The sequence below is a fragment of the Ambystoma mexicanum genome, chromosome 6p (assembly GCF_040938575.1).
Source record: "Ambystoma mexicanum isolate Mex_15411 chromosome 6p, UKY_AmexF1_1, whole genome shotgun sequence".
Taxonomy (NCBI): domain Eukaryota; kingdom Metazoa; phylum Chordata; class Amphibia; order Caudata; family Ambystomatidae; genus Ambystoma; species Ambystoma mexicanum.
The window spans coordinates 945485360-945509070 of NC_090935.1; the positions used below are offsets into that span (position 1 = coordinate 945485360).

The following is a 23711-nucleotide window of genomic DNA, read 5'->3' on the forward strand; positions in this document are numbered from 1 at the left end:
CGATCTGTCTTGCTCGGCTCTCGATCATCGGCTCCGGAGTGACATCAGGCATTGTGTATATAATGCATGTCACTACGCCCCATGCCTCAGTTCCTTTTTTCTGCCTGCTTGCACGCTGCATCAGGAACATGACTTGACTTTACTCAATGTTTTTTTGTACCTAGTTCTACGTTTTCTCAGAAAACCTTGACTCAATGTTGTCTCACAGGATTTCAGGCTTCAAGCAGTGCCACGATTGCGAGACCAAAATGACTATAACCAACCCTCACAACGTGTCTGTGGTACCTAGGTGTTGGTCATGACAGAAAGGCCTGCGTGTCATGCGCAAAGATGAAGCCCAAATCCTACGTGAGACGAAAACTGGCTTTGGGTTGACCAGTCGCCGAATTTCCAGCACGGTCCGTCATCCGGTCTTCGGAAGCTGAGACTGAGAGCCCACCCCTGACAAAAGGATGGAAAGACATCGCAAGAAGACTAAGAAACAGTCCCACTCCAGGAGCCATTCCTCATCGTCTTTCTCACGAAAGAAAAAGCAGCACCACCGCCATCAACGCAAGTCCAGCTCGTCGTCTGTTCGAGATAAGCCCTCAGCAGGGCCAACCACTCAGGAAGAGTGGGAAAGCTTTAAGACTTCCATGCTTGACATGTTAAGGCAACAACCTGCTGTAGGTGCAGCTCCGGCCCTCAACCAGCAAGCTTTGGCGGCAAAAGGGGCGCTCAGTGCTCCCAACCCAAAGCCAGCCACTCCGTCAGCATTGTCAACGTCGAAAATGCCTTTGGCATCACGCCTATCAGGCATAAGTCGCCAGAGGGCCATAATGCCCAGGTCCATGACACCCATCGGTTATCCTAGCGTCCCTCGCTGCCAAAATAACCTTCGATATCAAAAGCTTCAGCTTCTAAATCTATTCCCGGGTCCTCGCGCTGAGAATCGGCGACGATTCATTTGTGCCACTGTTGAGACCAGGTTTTTTCGATTAGATGCAATCCATATTTGGCATTGATGACCCTGATGAACCAGTCGACCCCATTTACACGGGAGCCAGCGTCGTCAATTTCTTTCAACAACCTGTCCGATTTATTTGCCCTAGCTCTCAGGGTCTACAAGACACCAATGGTCTGGAGACCTCCCCAGACCTTGAGTTACAACAAAACCAGCCCTATACCAATGCCAATAACAAGTTCATGGATCTGGTTCACAGGGTAGTGTTGACACCCTGGGGTTGAAGGCACCCACCACACCCCTTCAAGGGTATGAGCTCCCTGACATTTTGAACGATAGTCCCACAGTTGAGCATAACATGCCATTCAACCCAGCCATTGAGGACCCTTTAACCTCTTTACGGCAGCACCCTTGTATTATTCCCCCTGTGAATGCTAATTTTACAGGGAAGTAAGAGGAGACCCTTCTTTCCTCGCCTCACACCCTTCTCCGAAAGGGTTGGTTATACAGGCTGCCACTATTTCCACCGACCTGCGGCATTCTACTTCCAATCTGCCTATGGACAGAGAGGGAAAGAGAGTGGATGCATTGGCCAGAAAGGTTGTCACCTCTGGCAGCATGGCGCTCAAAGCCACAAACATAGCCTGTGCATTTGCCAAGTACTCTTTTGGGTTATGGAAGGCTGTGGAACATGCTGCTGAATACGTCCCTGAGGGTGCTATGCAGGATGGATTTTTACAGCTGGTGGAGGATGGGAAGGAGGTAGCCAAGCCGTCATTGCAAACAGGCCTGGACGTAGCGGACTGCGTTGGCAGAGCAATGGGTTCAGCAATTGTAATGAGATGTCAAGCCTATCTAACAACTTCTGGCTTCTCTCTGAAGGTCCAGAACAGGCTGCTGGACATGCCCTTTGAAGGTGACATGCTTTTCGGTCAGAAAGGGGACGAATCCTTAGAGAAATTTAAGGAATCCAATTGCTGCTAAATTCTTGGGCCTAGCGGCACAGCCGGTCAAGCCTGCCTTCAGCCCCTCCAGGGGCAGGAGCTATAGACGTTATGTACCCTATTGCAGGAAGGCCAGCAAGCAGCAACAGTGGCAGCGACACCTGCTCCCTCTAAGCCGATTTAATTTTCCCCTCCCTCAATGCACCGGTTGGTGGAGGGTTGGCAGGGCATTGGCCTCAGTGGCAGGAAATAAGTTCTGATGCCTTGGCCCTGCAGTTGATTCAGTGGGGTTATTGTTTGCCTTTTCTAAAGAGGCCTCGAGACAGACCTCCAACTCCCCAAATCCAACCGGGAAAGGAGCTCCAGGAAGAACTGAGAGCTCTGTTGTCGAACGGTGCGGTGGAAGAGGTACCTCCTGATCAGAAAGGGTCTGTTTGGTATTCCCGGTATTTCCTGGTGCCCAAACAGGGAGGAGGTCTCCATCCCATCCTGGACCTCGGGGCCTTGAACAAGTTCCTGAGGAAAGACAAATTCAGGATGATGACGTTGAGAGAGATTCTCTACGCTCTCGAACTTCAGGATTGGCTAGTGTCAGTAGACCTACTGGACGCTTATTCCATGTGCGATACACCAAAAGCACAGGAAATTCTTAAGGTTCCTCATAGGGTACAAGCACTATTGGTTCAAAGTGCTTCCCTTTGGGTTGACCTCCTCGCCAAGGGTCTTCACCAAGCTCATGGCAGTAGTTGTGTCTCACCTCAGGAGATCCGGGGTCCACGTATTCCCATTCTTGGATGACTGGCTGATCCGAGGGAAGTAGGCAGGGCAGGTTTTGTCTCATCTAGAACACCTGCCTACTAATGCACAGGCTGGGCTTCTCCCTCAACTTGACAAAGTCCCATTTGACACCAGTTCAGTGGCTCCAGTTCATCGCAGCAGTCCTAGACACCCTGGTAGGGAAGGCTTTTCCTCCTGAAGACAGAGTCGGCAACAGAGCCCAGATGGTGCATTTTTTTCAGAACCACGCCACCCTTCCAGCCGCTACCTCCTCTGCTTCTTGGGTCTCATGGCCTCCTGTATTTTTCTAGTGCCAGAAGCCAGGCTGCATATGAGATCCCTCCAGGGACCAGCGGTCTCAGTATCTGGGAGCGCTCACGGATCACCTTGCAGTGTCCAGCCAGGTAGTCCGCGAACTCGGCTGGTGGAACACGCACAGCAATATATTGGCGGGGAATCCCTTCTGGCCTCCTAGGCCCCAGGCCCACGTGGTCATGGATGTATCCCTGAAGGGTTGAGATGCTCACTGTGAAGATTTGCAGGTGAGCGGCCTCTGGTCTCCACCAGAAGCCAGATGGCACATCAACAGGCTGGATGCGGGCCATCAGGTTTCGGCCCATCTCTCAGAGGGAAGCATGTCCTCGTCCTGACAGACAACGCAGTGGCCATGCACTACCTCAACAAACAGGGTGGTGTCCACTCCCGCCCACTCTGCACAGAGGCAATTCAGTTGTGGTTCTGGTTACGAGAGAACCAAATCTCGGTCTCAGCAGTTCATCTAGCTGGGGCAGAGTACACCTTGGTGGATGCTATGAGCAGGCAGAACAAGGTCACACATCAGTTTGAAGTGTGCCAGGCAGTCCTAGAGAAGGTCTTCTCACTCTGGGTTGCACTCTGGGCCCCACAGAGTGCAACAGGAAATGCAAACAGTGCACTGGGGGATGCTTTTCTGGTGGACTGGATCTGCCTCTCCACTACACCTGCCCCTCGATTCCTGTCATTCCTTGGGTTCCCAAGAGGTTGAAGAGATTCCAAGCGACCATGATCTTGATTGCTCTGGATTGGGCGAGGAGAAAGTGGTACTCTGATCTCCTGGATCTGACCATTTGTCCACCTCACTGGTTGCCTCGGTGTCCTGATCTCCTGACCCAGTTGGCGGTTCGAGTGCTCCACCCAACCCCATACTCCATCAACCTACATGCGTGGATCTTGAGAGGATGAGGTATGATGACTGGGACTTCTCAGAGGAGGTACTTGAGGTGTTGTGGCTGCACACAGACCTTATACAAGATCTCTGTATACGTGCAGGTGAAGACTATTTGATGTGTGGTGCAGGGAACGCCGCGAGACTGACCCTATCTCTTGCCCCACCACCGCAGTGATGGAGTGTTTCCAATCGGCAGGTAGTGAGCCTCGAGCGGGGATCAGGGCCCATTCAACCAGAGGAGTTTCGGCGTCTGCAGCCCTCCAGAGAGGGGTTCCTGTTAGGGATATTTGCCGGGCAGCCACTTGGTCATCCTTGCATAAATTCAGCAAGCACTATGCCTTTGATGTTGCAAGGGCAGCTGATGCACGGTTTGGTAGGGCAGTTCTTCAGAATCTACTTGTTTAAAACGTCTGCCCTCCTCCGTTAGTCTAACTGCTTAGGGAGTCTATCAAGATGAAGAATCTGCGGGAGAAAAACAATCCATTGAAGGAGAGATTACTCACCGTAATGATCTTCCTATGGATTCTTCTCCCGCACATGAGGAATCCATAGATAGATCATTACAGTGAGTAATTTCTCCTTATTAAAGTCCAGGAGAAGGACAAGGGAAACTTAAGAGAACCTCAGAGGGTGCCAATAACATCAGGAGGGTGTAAACTGTTAGTGGAACACACACAAAGATTAAGAGCAGTAGGGTAATACAGCTAACCCTCACCTTTGTAGTTCAGATTCAACTTTGTCCACACTGCTTCAGAAACCAGATGCTCTTTGAAGCGTATTCAAGGGGTTACCTTCTGGAGTACAGTCCGAAGAAACTGAAACCCGTCAACGGGTCTTCGGAAACATCATTGACGGGAACAGTTTTCTCAGGAGAGCAATAGTTGATAGATGTAGATGTCCTCCTGCGAACACCAGAGCGTCATCCAGGACTGGTTCATCGAGCCAAATCGCAATCATCTTCTGTCATCAGTCTTCTACACATTGCAGATTTTTCAACACCAGATCCTACCAAGAGTCCTTCTTTACAGCTCATTACCTTAACCTTGCATTCCTCAGCATAAGAAGAAAATCATTATCATTGTCATTTTCTTTGTGCTTGAAAGGCCTTTAAAATAGAAAACCCTTTGTGACTGTAAACCATAAGTAAAGAGACAAAACCGTAAACCTTTTTGTAATACAGTTCCCAGTCCTACTCTACAGGAGTGTGGTGCGGGAGAGTTTGGAGGGACTCCAGGGAACAGTTATAATCCCAATGGGGGTGGATCAAGAATTGTGCAAAACGTAGAGATTGTGAAAATCTCCATAAGGGGACGGCAGACCTTATTAAGAACTCTGAAAGACATTGGGAACCAGCTGGGAGAAGGGAGTCATTTTCCTAGCCCCATGAAAACTCTGTGTCACTGTTTATTTTCTGTTGGGTATGGTCTGTTGAGTTACGGAGAACCCAGAACATTTATGGAACTTTTGCTCTGAACAAACCTGAGAGCCGGTTGGAAGCTTTACATCCAGGAGAAGGGAGTCATTCTCCTGGATTACAAGCAGTAGCTGGACTTCATTGTGTTTTGTTGTAGTGAAAGGGATAGAATCGGAGCCTTTGTTACGGGACAATGATTTTATGTTTTGACTCACAGACTACCTGGCGAGCACCTGAGTTTCTTTAGTTTAGGTATGGAAATCCCCTTAGGGATATAAGGGTTTAGTTTATCAGTTAATAAAAGTCTATAGCAACCACTATGACACCACTTCGTCAGTCTTGTCATGCCTTGTCGCCACAGAAGTCAGGGGCAGTATATTGTGGAGAATCAAGGTTTTTCCTCATCTCACACAAATAACATATCGCTGAATCTCTTTGGCACCAAAGGGAGAGGAGAGGCTGGTCAAGCTGGCAACATACAGCGAGGTGCTCTGCCAGCATGGAGAGAAGACACTCACTCATTAGCTGCACAGAAAAAGCTTCAACCTCGCTCACCACTGAGTAGCACTACAGCTGAAATAGCACAGTGGTAGAATGGTTACCTCCCATGTAGAAGACCCAAGTTCAATTCCCCATTAAGGACTGTGGGTAAACTGAATCTTAATTAATGAAACAACATCTACAACACCACAAAGGCATGAGGAAATACAATAAAGCCTTCTTTGTTGAAGTAAGAGGAAAACACAGAGCCATACCTACCAACTGCCCAGGTGGAGCAAAACCAGATAAACTGGAACCAAGCTCTCATATAAGAGAGTTTATTGTAACTCCTAATTGACTCAACTGTTATTCAAACTGACCAATTGGGGGTGACCTACCCTGGGAGGCTGTGATGTAAGGACTACTTCCACCAGTGTTGAAGCTGGACAGTCAGCCAATCATTAGTCAGCTAGGGGGAGAAAGGGTTGAATAAAAGGAGAGCCAGTTCAGTTGCAAGTTGTCTCAGCTGGGGACTGGCTGCCTGTCTCGGTAGTTAAGGGAAAGCAGTGGAGAAGAAGCCTGATGCAGGGGAAGGAAGACTGCCCTGTGCCTGGTAAATGCTAGGCTGGCTGAAGGGGGAAACCTAAGGGCGCCCAGCAGAACCCAGAGGGGGAGAAGAGGCCCACACCTCTCTGATCCAGCTGGAAGAAAGGCAGCACGTGCTATCCTGTGGAAGGGGCTAGGCAACCTAAAGTTCCCCAGTGAAGAAGGGACTGTGGACAGCCTGACTACTCCTGGAGGGCAAGAGGCGAAAAGGGGTGAGTGCAGTGCAAAGGAGTCACGTAAGGGACTCATCCCCTTGCTTAAACTAAGAGAGTGAAGATAACCCAAGGGAGGGGGCGAGAGTCAAGAGAAGGAGTGAAAGTGAAGATGCCCCAACAGAAGGGGATGAGAGTCAAGAGGAGAGAGAGTGTGAAGATGCCTCCAAAAGAGGGGAACATCAATCAAGAGATCCCAGAAGGCGGGGAGAGAGTGAACACACCTTGGAACAGGGTTGAAAGAGAGAAATACCCAGAGTAGAGTGTGTGAAGCCCTGTTGGAGAACGGAAACACTCCGGAGTGGGGTAAATAAATGAAAACAGTGCCCTGAGGTGTCAGTAGAAAGAGAGAGACTGAAATACCTCAATTAGCCATTACAGTGGCACCCGAAGAACTTTGTATCCAGTGGAGGAACCTACTTCTGGTCCACCACAATATATGGAGCCAGTCACACCCTATGACCTAATGTCATTATTTCTGTGCACTGAGTACACATATTCCACTCGCATTTTTAAAACCTTGACAGCATCATGCCAAATCACAAGGTGAGCATCAAGCGCTGGAGGAACTGCTCTAGCTTATGGTAGTCACCGACCTCACATTGTCTTTACTTGCTGTGGTAGAACCATGATACAGAAGACTGCAGTTTATGCCAGTCCATGCATGGAAAGGTCCTCCAGGCGTGTGATACTAAATTGTATGCCTTCCTCCACAATGCCTGGAAACACATTTCCGTCCAAATCGACAGCTTCAGAGCAGTCTTCTAAGAAGGCTCTGTCTTAAGGGGAGATAGCGATAAAATACTGCTCGAAGGAGGATAAGCATCAAGATGATTTCGGCTTACATGAAGGTGACAGGAAAGATGAGAAGAAGCGTCATAAGAGATCTCGCTTCCCAGCTCTTTTAAGACAAGCAGTGGGTGGAATTCAACCACTAGAACATCTTTTCCAGGGCCAATGGTCACGCAAATGCCTGATGCACTTGTCAAGCTTGGAGGGGCAACTCTTTGCAACGCAACTGCAGGCCATATAAGTCAATTCCAGCTATGACACTTGAGACTGGCCCCCTCTAACGTTGGATTGCTTCACCTTCAAACATTCTAACCCAGTGCTCTCTTCCTTAGCTTTAGCCTCAGCACCGGCTGGTGCAAACACCTCAATAGAGTGTGCTCTGGCTTGAAGGGCTTACATTTCTGCAAAGATAGGCCAAACTTTCCACATTGGGTTGATCCCATCTCTTATGGGTTGGAATCCCTGTATTCGGGAGAGGGGGAGGATTTCCTAGTAAAATTCTATGACCAGGACACTGACCTCATCTGTATGGCTTTTGACATTCATAATGCCAGTGGGCTAGACACCTCCTCTGAACTTGACTTCAGGCAAGCCTCTGCATAGGGTAAAGCTCTTGCTTCCTTTGAGTGAACCATTGCGAAGTGTGACAAGGTGCTTAATGAGTCACAAGACACATGCAACACGTTTCCAGCTTTTATTATAAAAATGCTGTTACAAAGCAGGCAGTTTCAGCTTGCAGTCTAGAGGTGGGAACCCTGTACACCCCTCCCTCAACCCTTTAGGTGGCTCCACCTCCCTAGCCCATTTTTCATACTCAAACAGGTTCTAATGCTGTGCCAGTTCAGCAGAGCCAGGGTTACCCTACTGCCTGGCCTATCCCTGTAGTAAGGAGGGCCTAATGGGTGTGGTATTCTCTATGACTCAGTCAGGAACTTTCATAGGTGACCTAGCAGTGCGGTCTAGTTGTCCCGGCACACTTTTCCACCATATGACCATGTCTTAATTTCTCTTCTTCCTTTCTCTCTCTTTCTCTCTGTCTGCCTCTCTGCCGCTTTCTGTCTCTCTTCTCCCCCCCCCCATCTACATGTTTGTGTGCAGCAAAGAACAGTGATCTAGCTGAGGTGCAACAACTCCAGACTAATTTTCAATAGCTTTTAATTTAATTTGAGATTACATTAATATTTACAAGAAATGTGTGTTTGGCACACAAGTATTTAACACTGGTCAGAACATGTAGGATTTAAAGAACGCTTTACTGGGGCTTTACAGTTTTTTTCCCCAAATAATACTTTGATCACATAATGGCAAATAGGGTGTTTTTAAGCAAATTAGGCTAGTAATATTGGTCACAAATGTGGACTTTCAAAGACAACTTTACAGAATGGTTTGGAGTTCTCACTTTGTGTCATGCCCGCGCCGCTGGCGCACGCATTGGCAACCATCATGGACCACTTGGTACTCAGTTATCCTCCTAATCCTCTTTGAACAACTCCTATTCACACCTTGGTCTTTTATTTCCATTTGCTCAACTTTGGTTCTTTCTTGTTTTATTCAATTAACTACATTTCCCATAATGCACCTGGCTACAGTCCTCAATTCCTGGCTATTCTCATTCCTCGTTATTGGGACCACAATCCCCAGAAGCCCTAGCAGCCAGTGCAGCTTCCACCTGTTCAGGACCAGAGAGGGAGGAGGCAGATTGTCTTCATGTGTGCTGCTCCAGGTGCTGTCAATTAGCCTGCCTCAGAATAGGGCAGAGCTGTATATAAGCAGCTGCCTGCAGGAGCACAGTGTCTTCCATCTTGAGATCTCCCCGCTCCTGTTTGCCTTGACCCTCTACTTTGTTTGCTGTTCCTGTTGCTGCATTTCCCTGTTTTGGATCCAGTGCCCTGCCGGGCTCTCTACTTTGCAGCTGATCTCGCTCTGCTGCCTTCCAGCCTCCGCCCTTGCCCTGCCGGGCTCTCTACATTACAGCTGATCACGCTCTGCTGTTTTCCAGCCCCTGCCTGCCCTTCGGGGTTTCCTACCTTGCAGCCGATCACGCTCCGCTGCTTGCTACCTACCTTTTTCCGCTGGGTTCTCAGCCTGGCAGCCTACTACAGTCCTCTGCAGCCCTCTACAGTCAGTGACCCTGCTCCTGTGGGCTCACTCCCTGCGGCCCTGCTCTTCAGGGCTCCCTGCCTTGCAGCCGATCACGCTCCGCTGCCTTCTACCTACAGCCTTGTCCTCTGGGCTTCCTGCCTTGCAGCCTACCACAGTCCTCTGCAGCCCTCTACAGTCTGTGGCCCTGCTCCTCTGGGCTCTCTCCCTGCTGCCTTGCTCTTCGGGCTCCCTGCCTTGCAGCAGATCACGCTCCGCTGTCTTCTACCTACAGCCCTTGTCCTCTGGGCTTCCTGCCTTGCAGCCTACTAGAGTCCTCTGCAACCCTCTACAGTCTGTGGCCCTGCTCCTCTGGGCTCACTCTCTGCTGCCCTGCTCTTCTGGGCTCCTTTCCTTGCTGCCTGCTCCCTCCGCTGCCTACAGCCCTTGTCCTCTGGGCTCCCTGCTTTGAGGCTTGCTACATTCCTCTGCCTTACAGCCTGTTTTACACTTAGCTGCCTACAGCCCTGCTCCTCTGGGCTCCCTACCTCGCGGCCCTATTCTTTTGGGCTCTCTGTCTGTCGCCTACTACTAATCTCTCTCTGTCCTGTTCTTCTGGACTCCCTGCCTTGCAACCTACTACAGTCCTCCGCAGTCCACTACAGTTTGCCTGCACCTAGTGCCACTCTTGACTGCAGACCTGTTTCCTACTTTGCATCCCTTCTGTTTTCCTGACTGCTGCTCCCTTGTTCTCTTCCTTGAGTCCTCTGTACTCCACCTTAGGTTATCTACTTCTGTCTAACTGCCTTTCCTTCATTTCCTTCTGCTAGATTGCTCATTGACTTCCTTTTCACTGGATATTTCTGTTCTTGTCTTCTCATGTGTCTTATATAATCCCTTTTGTACAGAGCTTGCCCGTTGGTTTCCGGCAGGCAACCTCTGCCCCTTCCCTTGTCACGTTTTCAGTGTTACAGACACCCACTGCTGTTGTTCCCAGCCATGAGCATACAGCGCGGGACTCTGTTATAGCAATCTGTGCAGAAGGCTGGAGTTTCCTAAGGTTCGTGGAACACTCTTTCCCATTTCAGCATACACCCCAAGAGGGAATCCAGTTTGTTTGTACCTTTGTATCTTTTGCCCCTTTTGGCTCCCAGCTACAGTTTCCTACTCTTCTTTCTTGTTGAACTTCCTGCTGTGTGTGCTTATCTGCTACCTTACTTCAGCACATCCATCCAAACCCTACCGGGGTGCCCTGTGCCACTCTTGACAGAGTGCCATTCCTGACACTTTGATATGTGGTGCAATGTATTGGCATTATAATTAAGCTTTATTAATAGAAGGTTAATCTGATTGTGATGAAGTTATGCAATTGATTAAAATTTCGACAATATGGCATGCATCGCGACTATTTGTCCTTTATCAAACTGTCATATGGACAAAGTATCAAACCGATAAATATTTTCAATGCAGCAATGCATTTAATATTTAATGATGAAAGGTTGAGTTTGTAAAATTAAACAATTGGAACTTTCGTACTTGTGAAATGCTGCGCATGCATGCCACCTGTTTTATTGTGATGACCCTCCAGCTGATGTCACATCTCCCCAGAGGGGAGCCCCTTAGAGTGAGGCTAGGGAGGTGAGGCCTCTAACCGATAGTCCCACTAGAGGTGAAAACAAGCGGGAGGATCTCACGGGGAGGGTCTTCCCTCCTGGAGACAAGGACATGCATCTGGGACACCGCCCCTTTATCTCCCAACCCCACAGGGTAAAAACACCCAACTGTTCCTTACCTATGGTAATGCCCGAGACGATGTGTTACTCTAATGTCAGACAGTCTCATTATGATGGGTACTGGGACGAAGAAGGATCCAAGAACGCTAATGTCAAACATGAGTGTTTGACCAGCTGTTGTCAATCAAACTGATGTTAGGCTGGGGCAGTCCCAGCTACTTAAGATAAACAGTAAAGAAGGACGAGGAGAGCCACAGCCAAAAGAAGAAGTCTGAGAGCTAGGAGGCCACCAAAAAGCCTGCGAGTTTGAAACGGGGCATTTGAAGGCTGTGTAAAAGCAGCAGTGCGGAGTGATGAGAGCAAACTGAGGTACTCCAGGAAAGTGTCTCGTCCATTGGCTGGGAGTCGACAACCTTGAAGCTGAGAGTCAGTGTGGTGGTGGCGTGACTTGTGGTTGGTGGCCCCTGCGGTCCACGAATGATGCTGTGACTGCCAACACTAGCCTAATGTGGAGCTGGTTGGCGATTGCCTGGGAAGTACAAGGAACTGTGGTGGTTCCGCGACCTGTAACGGACGGACTATTGGGTCCAAAACTTGCGCCCAGACCTCCAGCAGTAATGGGCCGCGAAGTTAAGCAGGCCGAAAAAGAGCAGAAGAAGAAAGAGAAAGAATGAACCTGCGAGCCCTGGCAAAACCGGTGAAGAGTTCCCTGAGAGAAGGGAACAGTTTTAAGTCCTGGAGGTGTCTGGGAATACTTGAGAAGGCAAAACCAAAAGACAAGAGAAAAGTAGATCATTTTGTGAGGCAACTCACTTGTCAGTTCCATAAGACTTTGATATTGAAGAGTCAAGAAGGAGAAGCCTCTTCCTCATCCGAATAGGGGCAAATTGAAGGACCGTGTTCAAGTAAGGACAACACTAAATCTGTGGAGAGAACTGAAAGAATTGATGAAGAATCTAAAATTGAAGTAATTCAAGAAAACGTTGAAGAGTCAAGCAAAGCTCAGGGAGTATCTCCCTTGCCCCAGTGTTCAAGTCGAGGAAAGCCTGCTAAAGGCTGGCTATAAGCTAGGAGAAGCAGCCATTTTCTTAGTCCAGTGATATTTGTGAAACTTTGAGGAACACAAACTGTTTGAGCTTTTTACCCAGGAGAAGGGAGTCATTCTTCTGGGTTAGAATGTAAGAACTCTTCCGTTAGCCTAGTGATTTGTGTTTAAGGGACAGGGATAGGGTAGACGTTAGCTTTGCTTTGGACATCACAGACTTCCTAATCGACCCGAGTTTTAGTTTTGTTGAGGTAGGGAAACCACCTCTAGTTTTAGGGAATGATATGATTGCATTTATTCTGATGAATAAAAGTTTGTGCCACAAACATGCCTTCACTTGGTCAGACTCCTCATTCCAGGCCCCCACATTACCCAATATGCATGTGCCATGCTTTTGCTAACAGCCCTATTACATTCTACTGGAGTGCAAAAGGTAGAGTCTGAGTTGGTTAAAGTGGTTGCTCAGCAGAGTTAGTACCTTCTCCATCCAGTATTCGTGCTTCTAGTGGTTCAGTGATTGTGCAGTGTTGCCAAGTTTGGCTTACCCAGTAAATGCAGGTTCATAAATGGACTGTTTTAATGTTGAGTTAAACAGTTGAGTGCAGGTGATGATTCGCTAGGTATCATCACTTCTGCCCATGAGGCTAAGGAGGTGCAACCCCTACCCATTAGCTCCCCTAAGGGTGATTTAATGTGGGAGGACCTCCTGGGGAGGAAGTACCCTGTCGGGGATAAGGACAAATACCTACAGTATGTCCGTTGACCAACGTCACCCCGCAACCTTCCCTTACCAACGCCCTCCATTTCAAACCACTTCCTTGAGAGTCGACCCATGTATTTCTGTATTGTAGGCAAAATGGACAAAACAGGATGTACCAGGACGAGGAAGAGCACAGAAGACTTGAAGATGATTTACTGTGGTAGTACTGGTAAGAGGTGGTCCTGAGGATGCATGAAGATCACCCTATCAAGAACAACAAAGGACTTTGACATTCTGCCAGAGCAGGACTGGCAACAATGTATAAGAAGAGGGGGACTGAAGATTTGGTCAAGCCCAACTGGGAGAGGCAGCAGGTGTGGAAACAATCTAGAGCAAGAGTTTCAAATCATGCCGGCTGACCGGGGATACCGAAGAGCAGAAGACGCCAGCAAATCGCTGAGGTAGTTCTCTGTGGGGCCAGCTGGAGCAGACCTGAACATAATGCAGGATGAGAGAGCCAAGCCGTCTAGTAGAGTGCAGAACCGCTGCAGTGCTGCAGAACTGGTGGAGAGAAGCCCAAAGAGCCAGAGAGACGCACCCCTGTCCCAGGAAGCTGCAGTGGTGTACTGAAGTTCCAAAGAAGCATCCTTCTTCGACACCCGAAGCAGCTGTAGCATCAGTCTTGCCTGAGCTTGCAAGGGATGCCTCGCTTTTGTCCTCCAAGTTCCTCTCAGTCGCCACATTGTTAAGTAAATGCACATTCATACCCATATGGCTCAAGTGTATGGGTGCAGCATGATGTGCTTATTCCTTCTGATCTAATTTGAACAGTTAGATCTTCATGAGGCCTGTCTAATCTGTAGCCTCCTGATTTACTTCCTTTGCAGTGTACACCCATAAGGACATTTAATGTGATAGGTTAAAACATACATAGCCTGATATTTCACTCTCCCAACCCCTGCCCTTCAGCCTACTGTGATGTGTGGTGGGTCAGAAGAAGGATGCAGACTCTTAGATGACATTTCAAAGCAGTTTTTATTAGAGTAAGAATAAGGCTTAACTTTATCGCTATTGAGTTTTCCCTACTAAGCAAACTAGCTAAGGTGCTAGTCAGTCGTCTATGAATGTCCAAAAGCCTCTGTCCACAGTCCAAACTAACCCTAACTGACCCTACCACTAGTCTAACAACTAAAGGCAGGAGAATGACTCCCTTCTCCTGGGTTTTGCTTCTTGCAAACAACTTCTTCCTGGTTCTTCTTAATAGGTGATCTTTAAGTAGTCTCTTGTGACTTATTTGATCAGTTTGTGTAACTCTTGCATGATTTTTTTATACTTTTGATTCTTCTTGAAACCAGGTCTTTTTGACCTTATACTTGTATCTTGTTCTGTATAAATGTTTTCCTTTTGCCTGTTGTCTCCTTATTTCTTCAATAAAGGGATACCCCCCCACCCCCCTTTCCAGGGTTGTGCCATCCAACCTTTACAATTCTCTTTCAATGGATTGCTTTTCTCTTGCATATTCCTCATCAGATAGATCTCCTCCCAGCGTCAGCTGCTCAGAAAATATTTTGACAGTGGGCGTAGTGCACCTCGACTCAGCCATTGATCCATCTTGACTTGATGCGGCAGTCGTCGACTCCGGATGTCGTTCGTTGTATTTCTACGCAAGCTCATCACACTGCTCACTGGCACAACTCTTGTTAGAGAACCTAGTTTGAATTTTTTCATGAAAATGTTTTCATAAATTCAGTGTGATTTCACCGGAATGTCTGCTCCCAAAGTGTCCGGTTTCAAATGGTGCAAGAACTGCAATTCCAAGATGTCTATTACAGACCGACACAGTGTCTGCGTGTGGTGCCTCGGAGTCGGTCACGTCACCAAGGGTTGCTGTTCTTGCATGAAGATGAACCCGAAATCACTCCGGGGCAGGGCACCGAAATTCACACTCAGTCGACACTCATCTAAGTCTCTGGCTTGCTCAGCCACTCGATCGTCAGAGGCCGATACTGAAGGACCCACTCCTGAAAAGGAGGGCAAGCATTGGAAAAAAACCCAAAAAATATCACATTCCCGGAGCCATTCTTTGTCCTCTCACAAAAAGAAACGGCGCTTCCGAAAACCCCGCAGTAAGTCTCCATCGGGCCCAACATGGGCAGAGTGGGAGGCTATCAAAGAACAAATGCTCAAGATGTTTAAGGCAGTTGCAGGTACAGCTCTTGCTACTGTGCTGCAGGCCTCTGCAACTTCAGTGGCGCCTGGTGATTTCAGCCCTAAGATGTCTGTCAGTACTAATGTCCTCGGGCTCGGTGCTGCCCGTTTCCCAAACAGTCATATCATCAAAGCTGTTATCTGTGCCGCCAGGCGTGGGTACCTTGGCGCTGATGCTGGTGCCCGATCGTTCGTGTGTCCCGCTGTCCCAATCAGCATTTTACTACACCATGTCCATGATTTTCGACGATGACAGTTACCAAATACCTTTTGGTCTTGAACCAGCACGTGGAGGCTGTGGGGGCACAGATTTGTTCTCATAACAGGCCAATTTACTCACCTTGGCAGAGGGGCTATGGGATCGAAGTGGCTTAGACATTCAACAAGCCCAACCCTATGGACATGCAAATTCCCAGTACGCCACCACGATAGATATAGTAGTTGATGCCCTGGGTGCCCCAGCCAAATCCCTGTCAGGCTACGCACTCAGACATCATTGACCAAGGGCCCCCGACAGAGAGGGCCTTGCCTTTGAACATAGCCATTACTGCCCCTGTTATCGCCTTGTGGCAAAAGCATTGTTCAACCCCACCTGTGAATTCTGCATTCACAAAAAATATAAGCCAGGAAGGGGAGATCCATGTTGGCTCTCCACCCATCCGACTCCAGAGGATCTCATTGTCCAAGCTGCTACGGTCAATACTAGACCCACCACATCCATATCCAATCGCCCTACTGATAGGGAGGGAAAAAAGTGTGACTCACTTGCGAAGACAGTTTTCGCATCGGGCCGTATGGCCTTAAAGGCTGTAAATGCTTCCTGTACATTTGTAAAATACACTTCAATGGATTGCTTTTCTCCTGCATATTCCTCATCTTGATAGATATCCCTTGTCCAGTTCTGCTGCTCCGAAATTCTCTCCACAGGGGGCCGAGTGGACCTGGACTCGGACGTCAATCAGTCTTGCGCGGTGGTCGATCGTTGGGTCCGGAGGTGACATCAGGCACCATACAAATACCAGGTCACCACGCCCCATCCCTCAGTTCCTTTGTTCTGTGCGCTCACACGCTGCATCAGGAACCTACTCGAGTTTCACTCCATTTTTCACTTACTTTTTTCGATTCACCTCGACAATGTCTTTGCACAGGATCTCAGGTTTCAAACGGTCCTCCGATTGTAATGCAAAATATCAGTGACTGACCCACACAACGTCTGTTTATGGTGTTTGGGTTCCACTTACGACACAGAGGCCTACGCGGCGTGCACCAAGATGCCATCCAAGTCCCTGTGAGACAGAGCCGGTTAGCTGGCCCTGGGCCGATCGTCATCAAAGTCTCTGGCACGGTCTCTCGTCCGGTCATCTGAGGCTGAGGATCCCACTCTTCACAACGAGGGCTGTCACTGCAAGAAAACAAAAAAGAGGTCCCACTGCAGAAGCCATTCCTCATCCTCTTCCTCACTGAAGAAGAAGCAACGCCACCTTCGGCTTGAATCAGATTCTTCCTCAGAGCTAGGTAAGCCCTCTAATGGACAACCACTCGTGAAGAGTGGGATTCGTTTAAAAAATAAATGCTTGATATATTTCGACAACAGGCGAAAAAAAGCTGTGCAGCTCTCACCCCCGACCAGCAGGCCTCGGCAGCAAAAGCAGCGCTCGGTACCCCAGAACCCATGCTCGCCAGTATGTTGATGCCTTCGGCACCGACTGAGCTTTCGAGCTCTGTGCCCAACGAGGTGTGAAAATCATTGCCCTCTAGAAGCCTGTTCCACGGCGCCCATCGCCTTTTTGGAGCTATCACGCCGGTTCCCAATCCATCGGCCTCTAGTACTCCACAACATGCGACTAAGCCCTCTTCCTCGGCCGACTGAGCTACAGAGTCGAAGGATAAGCCGGCAAAGTTGACCAGCGACAGCGCCTTTGAACTGCTATCACCGACAAGCTTTTTCGACTTAACGTGGTAGATTTTTGGCACCGATCAAGCCGAGAAGTGTGAAAAGGTCGACCCCATCTTGGTGGATTCCGTCAGTGTTGACTATTTCGAGGTCCGAGGCAATTTGATGGCACTTACTCAGGGCCTTCAAAATGCCAGTGGCTAGAACACATCTCCAGACCTTGAGATGCAACAAAAACAACCTTACACTCACTCTCATTTCAAGTTTAGGACATTTGTAGAGAAAGTGGTTGACACTCTCGGGCCTCAAGTCGTCCGCCATTCCCCATCAAGGGTATGACTGTACAGAAATCCTGGCTGAAGGCCCTGCTATTGAGCACAGCATGCCCTTCAATCAGGCCATAGCTGTCCTTTTGGCTTCCTTCTGGCAAAACCTATGCATTTTGCCTCTGCGAGTACCAGTTATCACAGGGAAAAACAGGCCGGCAATAGGGGACCCTTCCTTCCTCTCAATACACCCTTCACTGGAAGGGCTGGTGGTTCAGGCTGCCACTATATCATCCAGGCCCAGAGCATCCACGTCAAATCTCCCTACAGACAGGGAATGGAAAAGGATAGATGCTTTGGCCAAGCAGGTTTTTACCTCCAGGCAGCATGGCTCTCAAGGCCACAAATGTAGCTTGCGGTTTAGCAAAGTTATCCTACAGTATGTGGAAGGCTGTCGAGCATGCAGCAGAATACATGCCGGAAGGTCATATGTGGGACAGATTTATACAGCTGATGGAGGATGGGATGCAAACTGCCAAGCAGGCCTGGATATTGCTGACTGTATTGGCCACTATATGGGGTCGGCAGTAGTTATGAGAAGGCAGGACTATTTGAAAACTTCTGGCTTCTCCCCCAATGTACAAAACCGTCTTTTAGACATGACGTTTGAAGGGGAGATGCTCTTTGGACCATAGGTAGATGACTCTTTGGAGAAATGTAAGGTGTCTAAAATTGCTGCTAATTCGCTGGGCCTGGCTGCGCAGCCGGCTAAGCCTGCCTAGAGGCAGAGGCAGAGGCTATGGGCGCTATGTGCATTCTGGCAGGAATACGCAGTCACCACAAGCTAGGCAGATGTAGACGCGTTTCCCGCGTTACAGAGGGGGTAGAGGAGCTTCTAAGGGCTAGCAGATAGCAGCTGTGGCTGGGGCAACAGCACCTTTCGAAGCCGCTTTGATTTTGCCCTCCCATGACGTACCGGTTGGTAGAGGTTTGGCAGGGCATTGGTCCCAGTGGCAGGAGATAACCTCTGATGCCTGGGCCCTGCAGTTAATTCGGTGGGGTTATTGTCTGCCATTTTTAAGAAAACCTCTGGACAAACCCCTGTCTTCACTGATCCAACCGGGACAGGGGCTCCAGGAAGAACTCAGAGCTCTGTTGTCAAAGGGTGCCATGGAAGAGGTGCCTCCCGATCAGAGAGGGTCGGGCTGGTATTCCCAGTATTTCCTGGCACCCAAAAAAATGAGGGAGTGACTGTCCCATTCTGTACCTCAGGGCTCTAAACAAGTTCCTGAGAAAATACAAACTCTGGAAGGTGACGTTGAGAGGAATTCTCCATGCTCTCGAGCTTCAGGACTGGCTGGTGTCCATAGACCTGCAGGATGCCTACTTCCATGTGCCCATACACCAAAAGCACAGGACATTCCTGCAGTTCCTTGTTGGTGACGAGCACTATCAGTTCAAAGTGCTGCCCTTTGGGTTGACCTCCGCTCCAAGGGTCTCCACCAAGCTCATGGCAGTAGTTGCGGCTCACCTCAGGAAATCCGTGCCCACATATTCCCATACCTGGACGACTGGCTGATCCGAGGGAAGTTGGCGGGCAGGTTTTGTCTAATCTAGAGGACACCTGCCTTCTACTGCACAGGCTGGGCTTCTCCCTCAACTTGACAAAGTACGATTTGACACCAGTTCATCGGAGCAGTCCTAGACACCCAGCTAGGGAAGGCTTTTCCTCCTGAAGAGAGAGTCAGCAACATAGCCCAGAATGTGCATTTGTTTCCGAATCACGCCACGCTTCCTGCGGCTTCCTTCCTCCGCCTCCTTGGGTATTTTTCTAGTACCAGCGGCCAGGCTGCGTATGAGATCCCTTCAGTGGCTCCTGAGGGACCAGTGGTCTCGGTATCTGTGAGCGCTGACGGATCACCTTGCAGTATCCAGCCATGTGGTCCACAAACTCGGCTGGTGGAATACGCACAGCACTCTTGGCGAGGGAACCCTTCTGGCCTCTTTGGCCCCAGGCCCAAGTTATCACGGATGCATCCCCGAAGGGTTGCAGGGGGGAGGGGTTTGCTCACTGCAAGGATTTGCATGTGAGCAGCCTCTGGTCTCATTCAGAAGCCAGGTGGCACATCAACAGTTGCGGGCCATCAGGTTAGCGCTGAGGACTTTCGCCCCATCTCTCAGAGGGAAGCATGTCCTCCTCCTGATGGACAACACGTTGGCCATACACTACCTCAATAAGCAGGGTGGTGTGCACTCCCGCCCACTCTGCACAGAGGCAATTCCGCTGTGGTTCTGGTTACGAGGGAACCAAATCTCTGTCTCAGCAGTTCATCTGGCGGGGCAGAGAACACATTGGCAGATGCTCTGAGCAGGCAGAGCACTGTCTCACATGAGTGGGAAGTGTGCCAGGGAGTTCTAGAGAAGGTCTTCACTCTCTGGGGTACTCCAGCAGTGGATCTGTTCGCCACAGAGTCCAACCGGAAGTACAAACAGTATTGCTTGAGGGTATTCCCAGCGAACAGTGCACTGGGGATGCTTTTCTGGTGGCCTGGATCTTCCCTCTCCACTACGCCTTCCCCCATATTCCTGTCATCTCTTGGGCTTTCAGGAGATTGAAGAGATTCCAAGTGACCATGATCTTGATCACCCCGGATTGGGCGAGGAGAACCTGGTATTCCGATCTCCTGGATCTGACCATCTGTCCACCTTGCCATCACTAAACAAACCCTGTCACATTGGATTATTTGGTGCATATCCGAGTGTTACCAATCGGCAGGCAGGGAGCTTTGACCGGGCATCAGGGCCCATTCAAACAGAGGGGTTTCGGCGTCTCCAACCCTCCAAAGAGGGGGTTCCTGTAAGGGATATATGCTGGGAAGCCACTTGGTTATCCTTACATACATTCAACAATCACTGTGCCTTTGATGTTGCACGGGGAGCTGATGCTCTGTTTGGTAGGGTGGTTCTTCAGAATATACTTGTTTAAAACGTCTTCAGTCCTCCGTTAGACTAACTGCTTGGGGAGTCTATCGAGATGAATCTGCGGGAGAAAGCAATCCAGTGAAGGAGAAATGACTCACCGTAATTATCTTTCTATGGATTCTTCTCCCGCAGATTCCACATCGACCCTCCCATCCATCCCCGCTCACAAAGTTCTGTGGCTTGTTGATTCTGTCCCAACAAGAAGACATTTGGTAATTACTCTTGGATGACCGTTTCTGTCTTGTTTAAAAAAAAAAAAAAAGTATAATAATAAAGTAAACGTTTTTCACTCATTTTTGTGTCGGATCACCCTGTTGAGGGTGTATCCTTGTTCGGATTTTTCTGGCTGATTAGCCTCCTCCTGTGGTTTTTCCTTCTGCATTGGTCAAGTGCGCGGGGGGGGGGGAATGGAGGAACTGAAGCATGGTGCGTAGTGACAGGCTATATATATAACGCCTGACCTCACTTCGGGGCAAGATGGATCGAGGGGCGAGTCGAGGTCCACTACGCCCTCTGTCAAAAAGTTTCCAAACAGCAGAGCTGAAGGATGGATATCTATCAAGATGAGGAATCTGCAGAAGAAAAATCCATAGAAAGATCATTACGGTGAGTAATTTCTCCTTTTGAACTACATGCTGGGGATCACTGCCAAAGCAAAAAACTTTTAAAAGCGTCTTTTTGACCTTGAAAACGTTTTGGTTGAAAATATTGCCTGTTCCATCCCCGTTTTCATGCCCAGTGTGCCTCTTTCGTCTTGAAGTCCACATATGTATTTTCTCTTGCAGGAGTCGGTTATAGTGTTTTAGATTAATGTCTTTGTGTTTTTAGTTTAACGTCTGCTATGTTTAATAGAAACGTGGTTGGATATTCTTGTATTTTGATACTCCAATACTATTGCTGTTTTGGTTGCATCTTTGCGAACAGTCATTTATGTTGTGCCATGATTGAGATCATGGCTGGTTTAGTAGTAGTGTGGGGCAGAGCAGGAGTTTTATTCACTATGCATCCCTGTACCCATGCAGAGCAGACACCATGTTGTCACACCTCCCTCCTCCAGTTTCTGTACTGCATTAGGGGTTCTAAGAGGAGGAATCTGTTGGAGGAAGGAAGGAATTTGTTCATCTTGATATCTCACCTTTTATGGTAAAATCCTGAGACAGGCCTTTTGTTTAGTTAGTTCAGTTTTCCCCCTATCCCTGCGCGTGAAACACTTTGAAACTATCTAGATAGTGCTGGTTTTGATGGCTTTTCATGTGCAAATAGTAAAGTTTTCATGACTTAGGTTCTGCAGGACTGAGCTGCAACTTGCTGCTTAATTAAGGCATGAGTTCAATCCTCAGTCATCCTGGGTTCCCATCTCCGGTAAGTACTGAGAACATATATTTTGCTATCCTAAGATGACCATCTGCCCGCTTACATCTAAAAATCATCATCAACAGTGATGCTGCATAATTCAAATGGGTCACAGTGACCTTGGGCCTCATCACAAGGTTGCCTGTAAAACCCACCGATAGCCGTTGGGTTACCGGCAGTCCTGTAACACTGTTAATGCCGCCTGACATCCAGGTGCTAACGGGATATCACAAGCAGCAGTGGTACGGTAAATCCTCACTCTCATGAAGTCCCATAGGAATCCATGGGAATGGGGGCACTGAAGCACTGGCACCGTTCTTAACTGTGCTGGTGCTTCAGTGAAAAACATGCCGATAGGAGCCTGAACTCCCGGCAGGTCTGTCCTGCCAGTAGTACATTGTCGCTAGCGGCATACTTTTTGCTTGCCGGTCCGGAAAGGGTGCTGGTACGTTGCTACAGGCACCTTTATTTCTGTACCGCCAAACTCGCAATGAGGGCTCTTGTGTGTATTGTATATGTGTCATAGATATGTTTGGTAACTGAAGAGTTCATCCACAAGTTCACCATTTGTCCTAATTTTTAAATGTCATAAATGGAGGAACTTAGTGATCTGATGTTGCCTTATGTCATGTGGTGTTAAGAGCAGTGCATTTAAGGTGGATATAGTTATCTGGTCACCTTCATTCTGTCATATTAGGTTCTGATTTTCTAGAGCAGTCCTAACTTTTTTTTAAATATGTGCTTAAGAAGGAATATGTCATGTCAGTGGCACCTGTGCACACTACAAATGCTCACATTCCTTAATTCTGTATGCATTTATATCGCCGCTCTACTTCGTTGTTCAAAATAAACTGTTTTTTTTTGCCTGCTTTCTATTTGTCCAAAAGCACTGAATATAGCATGTAGCCACTCATGAAATTAACCATATACTCAACATTTGAGGTGTTCATGTAATTTCTTCTTGGTGCTTTAGGCGTTTTTTGCTGGCAAGCTGAAAATAAAAGGCAATATCATGCTGGGTCAGAAGTTGGAGCTCCTTTTGAAGGATTATGCAAAGCTCTGAAGACACACCCTTACTTGCTGGTTGGTACCAGTGAAGGAGCATTTGTTCATTTCACTACTGATGTTCAAGTTGGTATCACAAAAGCACTAAAAATAATGAAAGAAACAAAATGGTCCTTAAGCTCTTAGCCATGCTTGTTTGACTGATTCTGTAACTGTTGCTGTCTAACACTTGTTGATGATTAATATCAATGTTTGATTGAAACCAACTTGTGTTTTGTCATTAACAAAGTTTCATATTTCTATGAATTTTATAACTATACAATAAAATAAAATAATGTAGTTAAATAAAAAATATATTTGATGGGAAAGTGGAATTAATAAAGCAGCAGCATGCATTCATATGTATGTGTATTGGCTTTTTTACTTGACTGCAATATAGATACAAACTATGTATAAGGTAAGTTTCAAGAAAATGCTCAGATCACTGTATGTTAAAGTTAATGCAAACATTAAAGTCAAATGACAGTGACCAAAGAAAATGCAGCAGCAGCAGTGCATGTATCATAAAAATAATGTTATTTCTAATGGATTCCTTCCTCCCACAGATACCTCATCGATGATATTCCCGTCTCCAGCTGCCTTATGAAGGTTCTTTTTTTTTTTTAGCAGACTCCTATCTTTATTGCCATTTTATGTATCATAGAAACATAAATTCACCATAAAAGACCTTAGGTAAACTCTTCCCCTTCCAGTCCACCACCCCCCTCTCAACATTTATCCAAATTCTGATGGGGTAATCTCGTCAATAACGGTCACAAGGCACATAGGTCGAGAGGGTGCAGGATGGCTATGTGTGTACTCTGCTTGGCGCTGTTATACACCCCACCATTATGTTGTGGCCATTTATTTGGCGCTTCATACCCATGACCTCAGTTCCTTTTATCTGCACACTTTGTACCCTTCGCGAGCACTGCTCAATTTAGCTCTTCTGACTGCATCATTTCTAATACCAGGAAGGTCTTGGATGTCAAAACCTGTGTGAATTGTAGAAAATAGATGTCTCTCTCTGAC

General features: G+C 48.1%; 1 protein-coding gene across 1 annotated transcript in view; it reads left to right on the forward strand.

Moving 5' to 3' along the window:
• The window catches only part of HSD17B4 (hydroxysteroid 17-beta dehydrogenase 4), a 1724715-nt gene extending 1701674 nt beyond the window's left edge, over window positions 1–23041 (forward strand). The window contains exon 24 of the mRNA XM_069625564.1: window positions 22609–23041. Within this exon, the coding sequence (XP_069481665.1) occupies window positions 22609–22698 (90 nt within the window). The 3' untranslated portion in view covers window positions 22699–23041. The remainder of the gene's footprint in view (window positions 1–22608) is intronic.
• The last annotated feature ends 670 nt before the right edge of the window (window positions 23042–23711 follow it).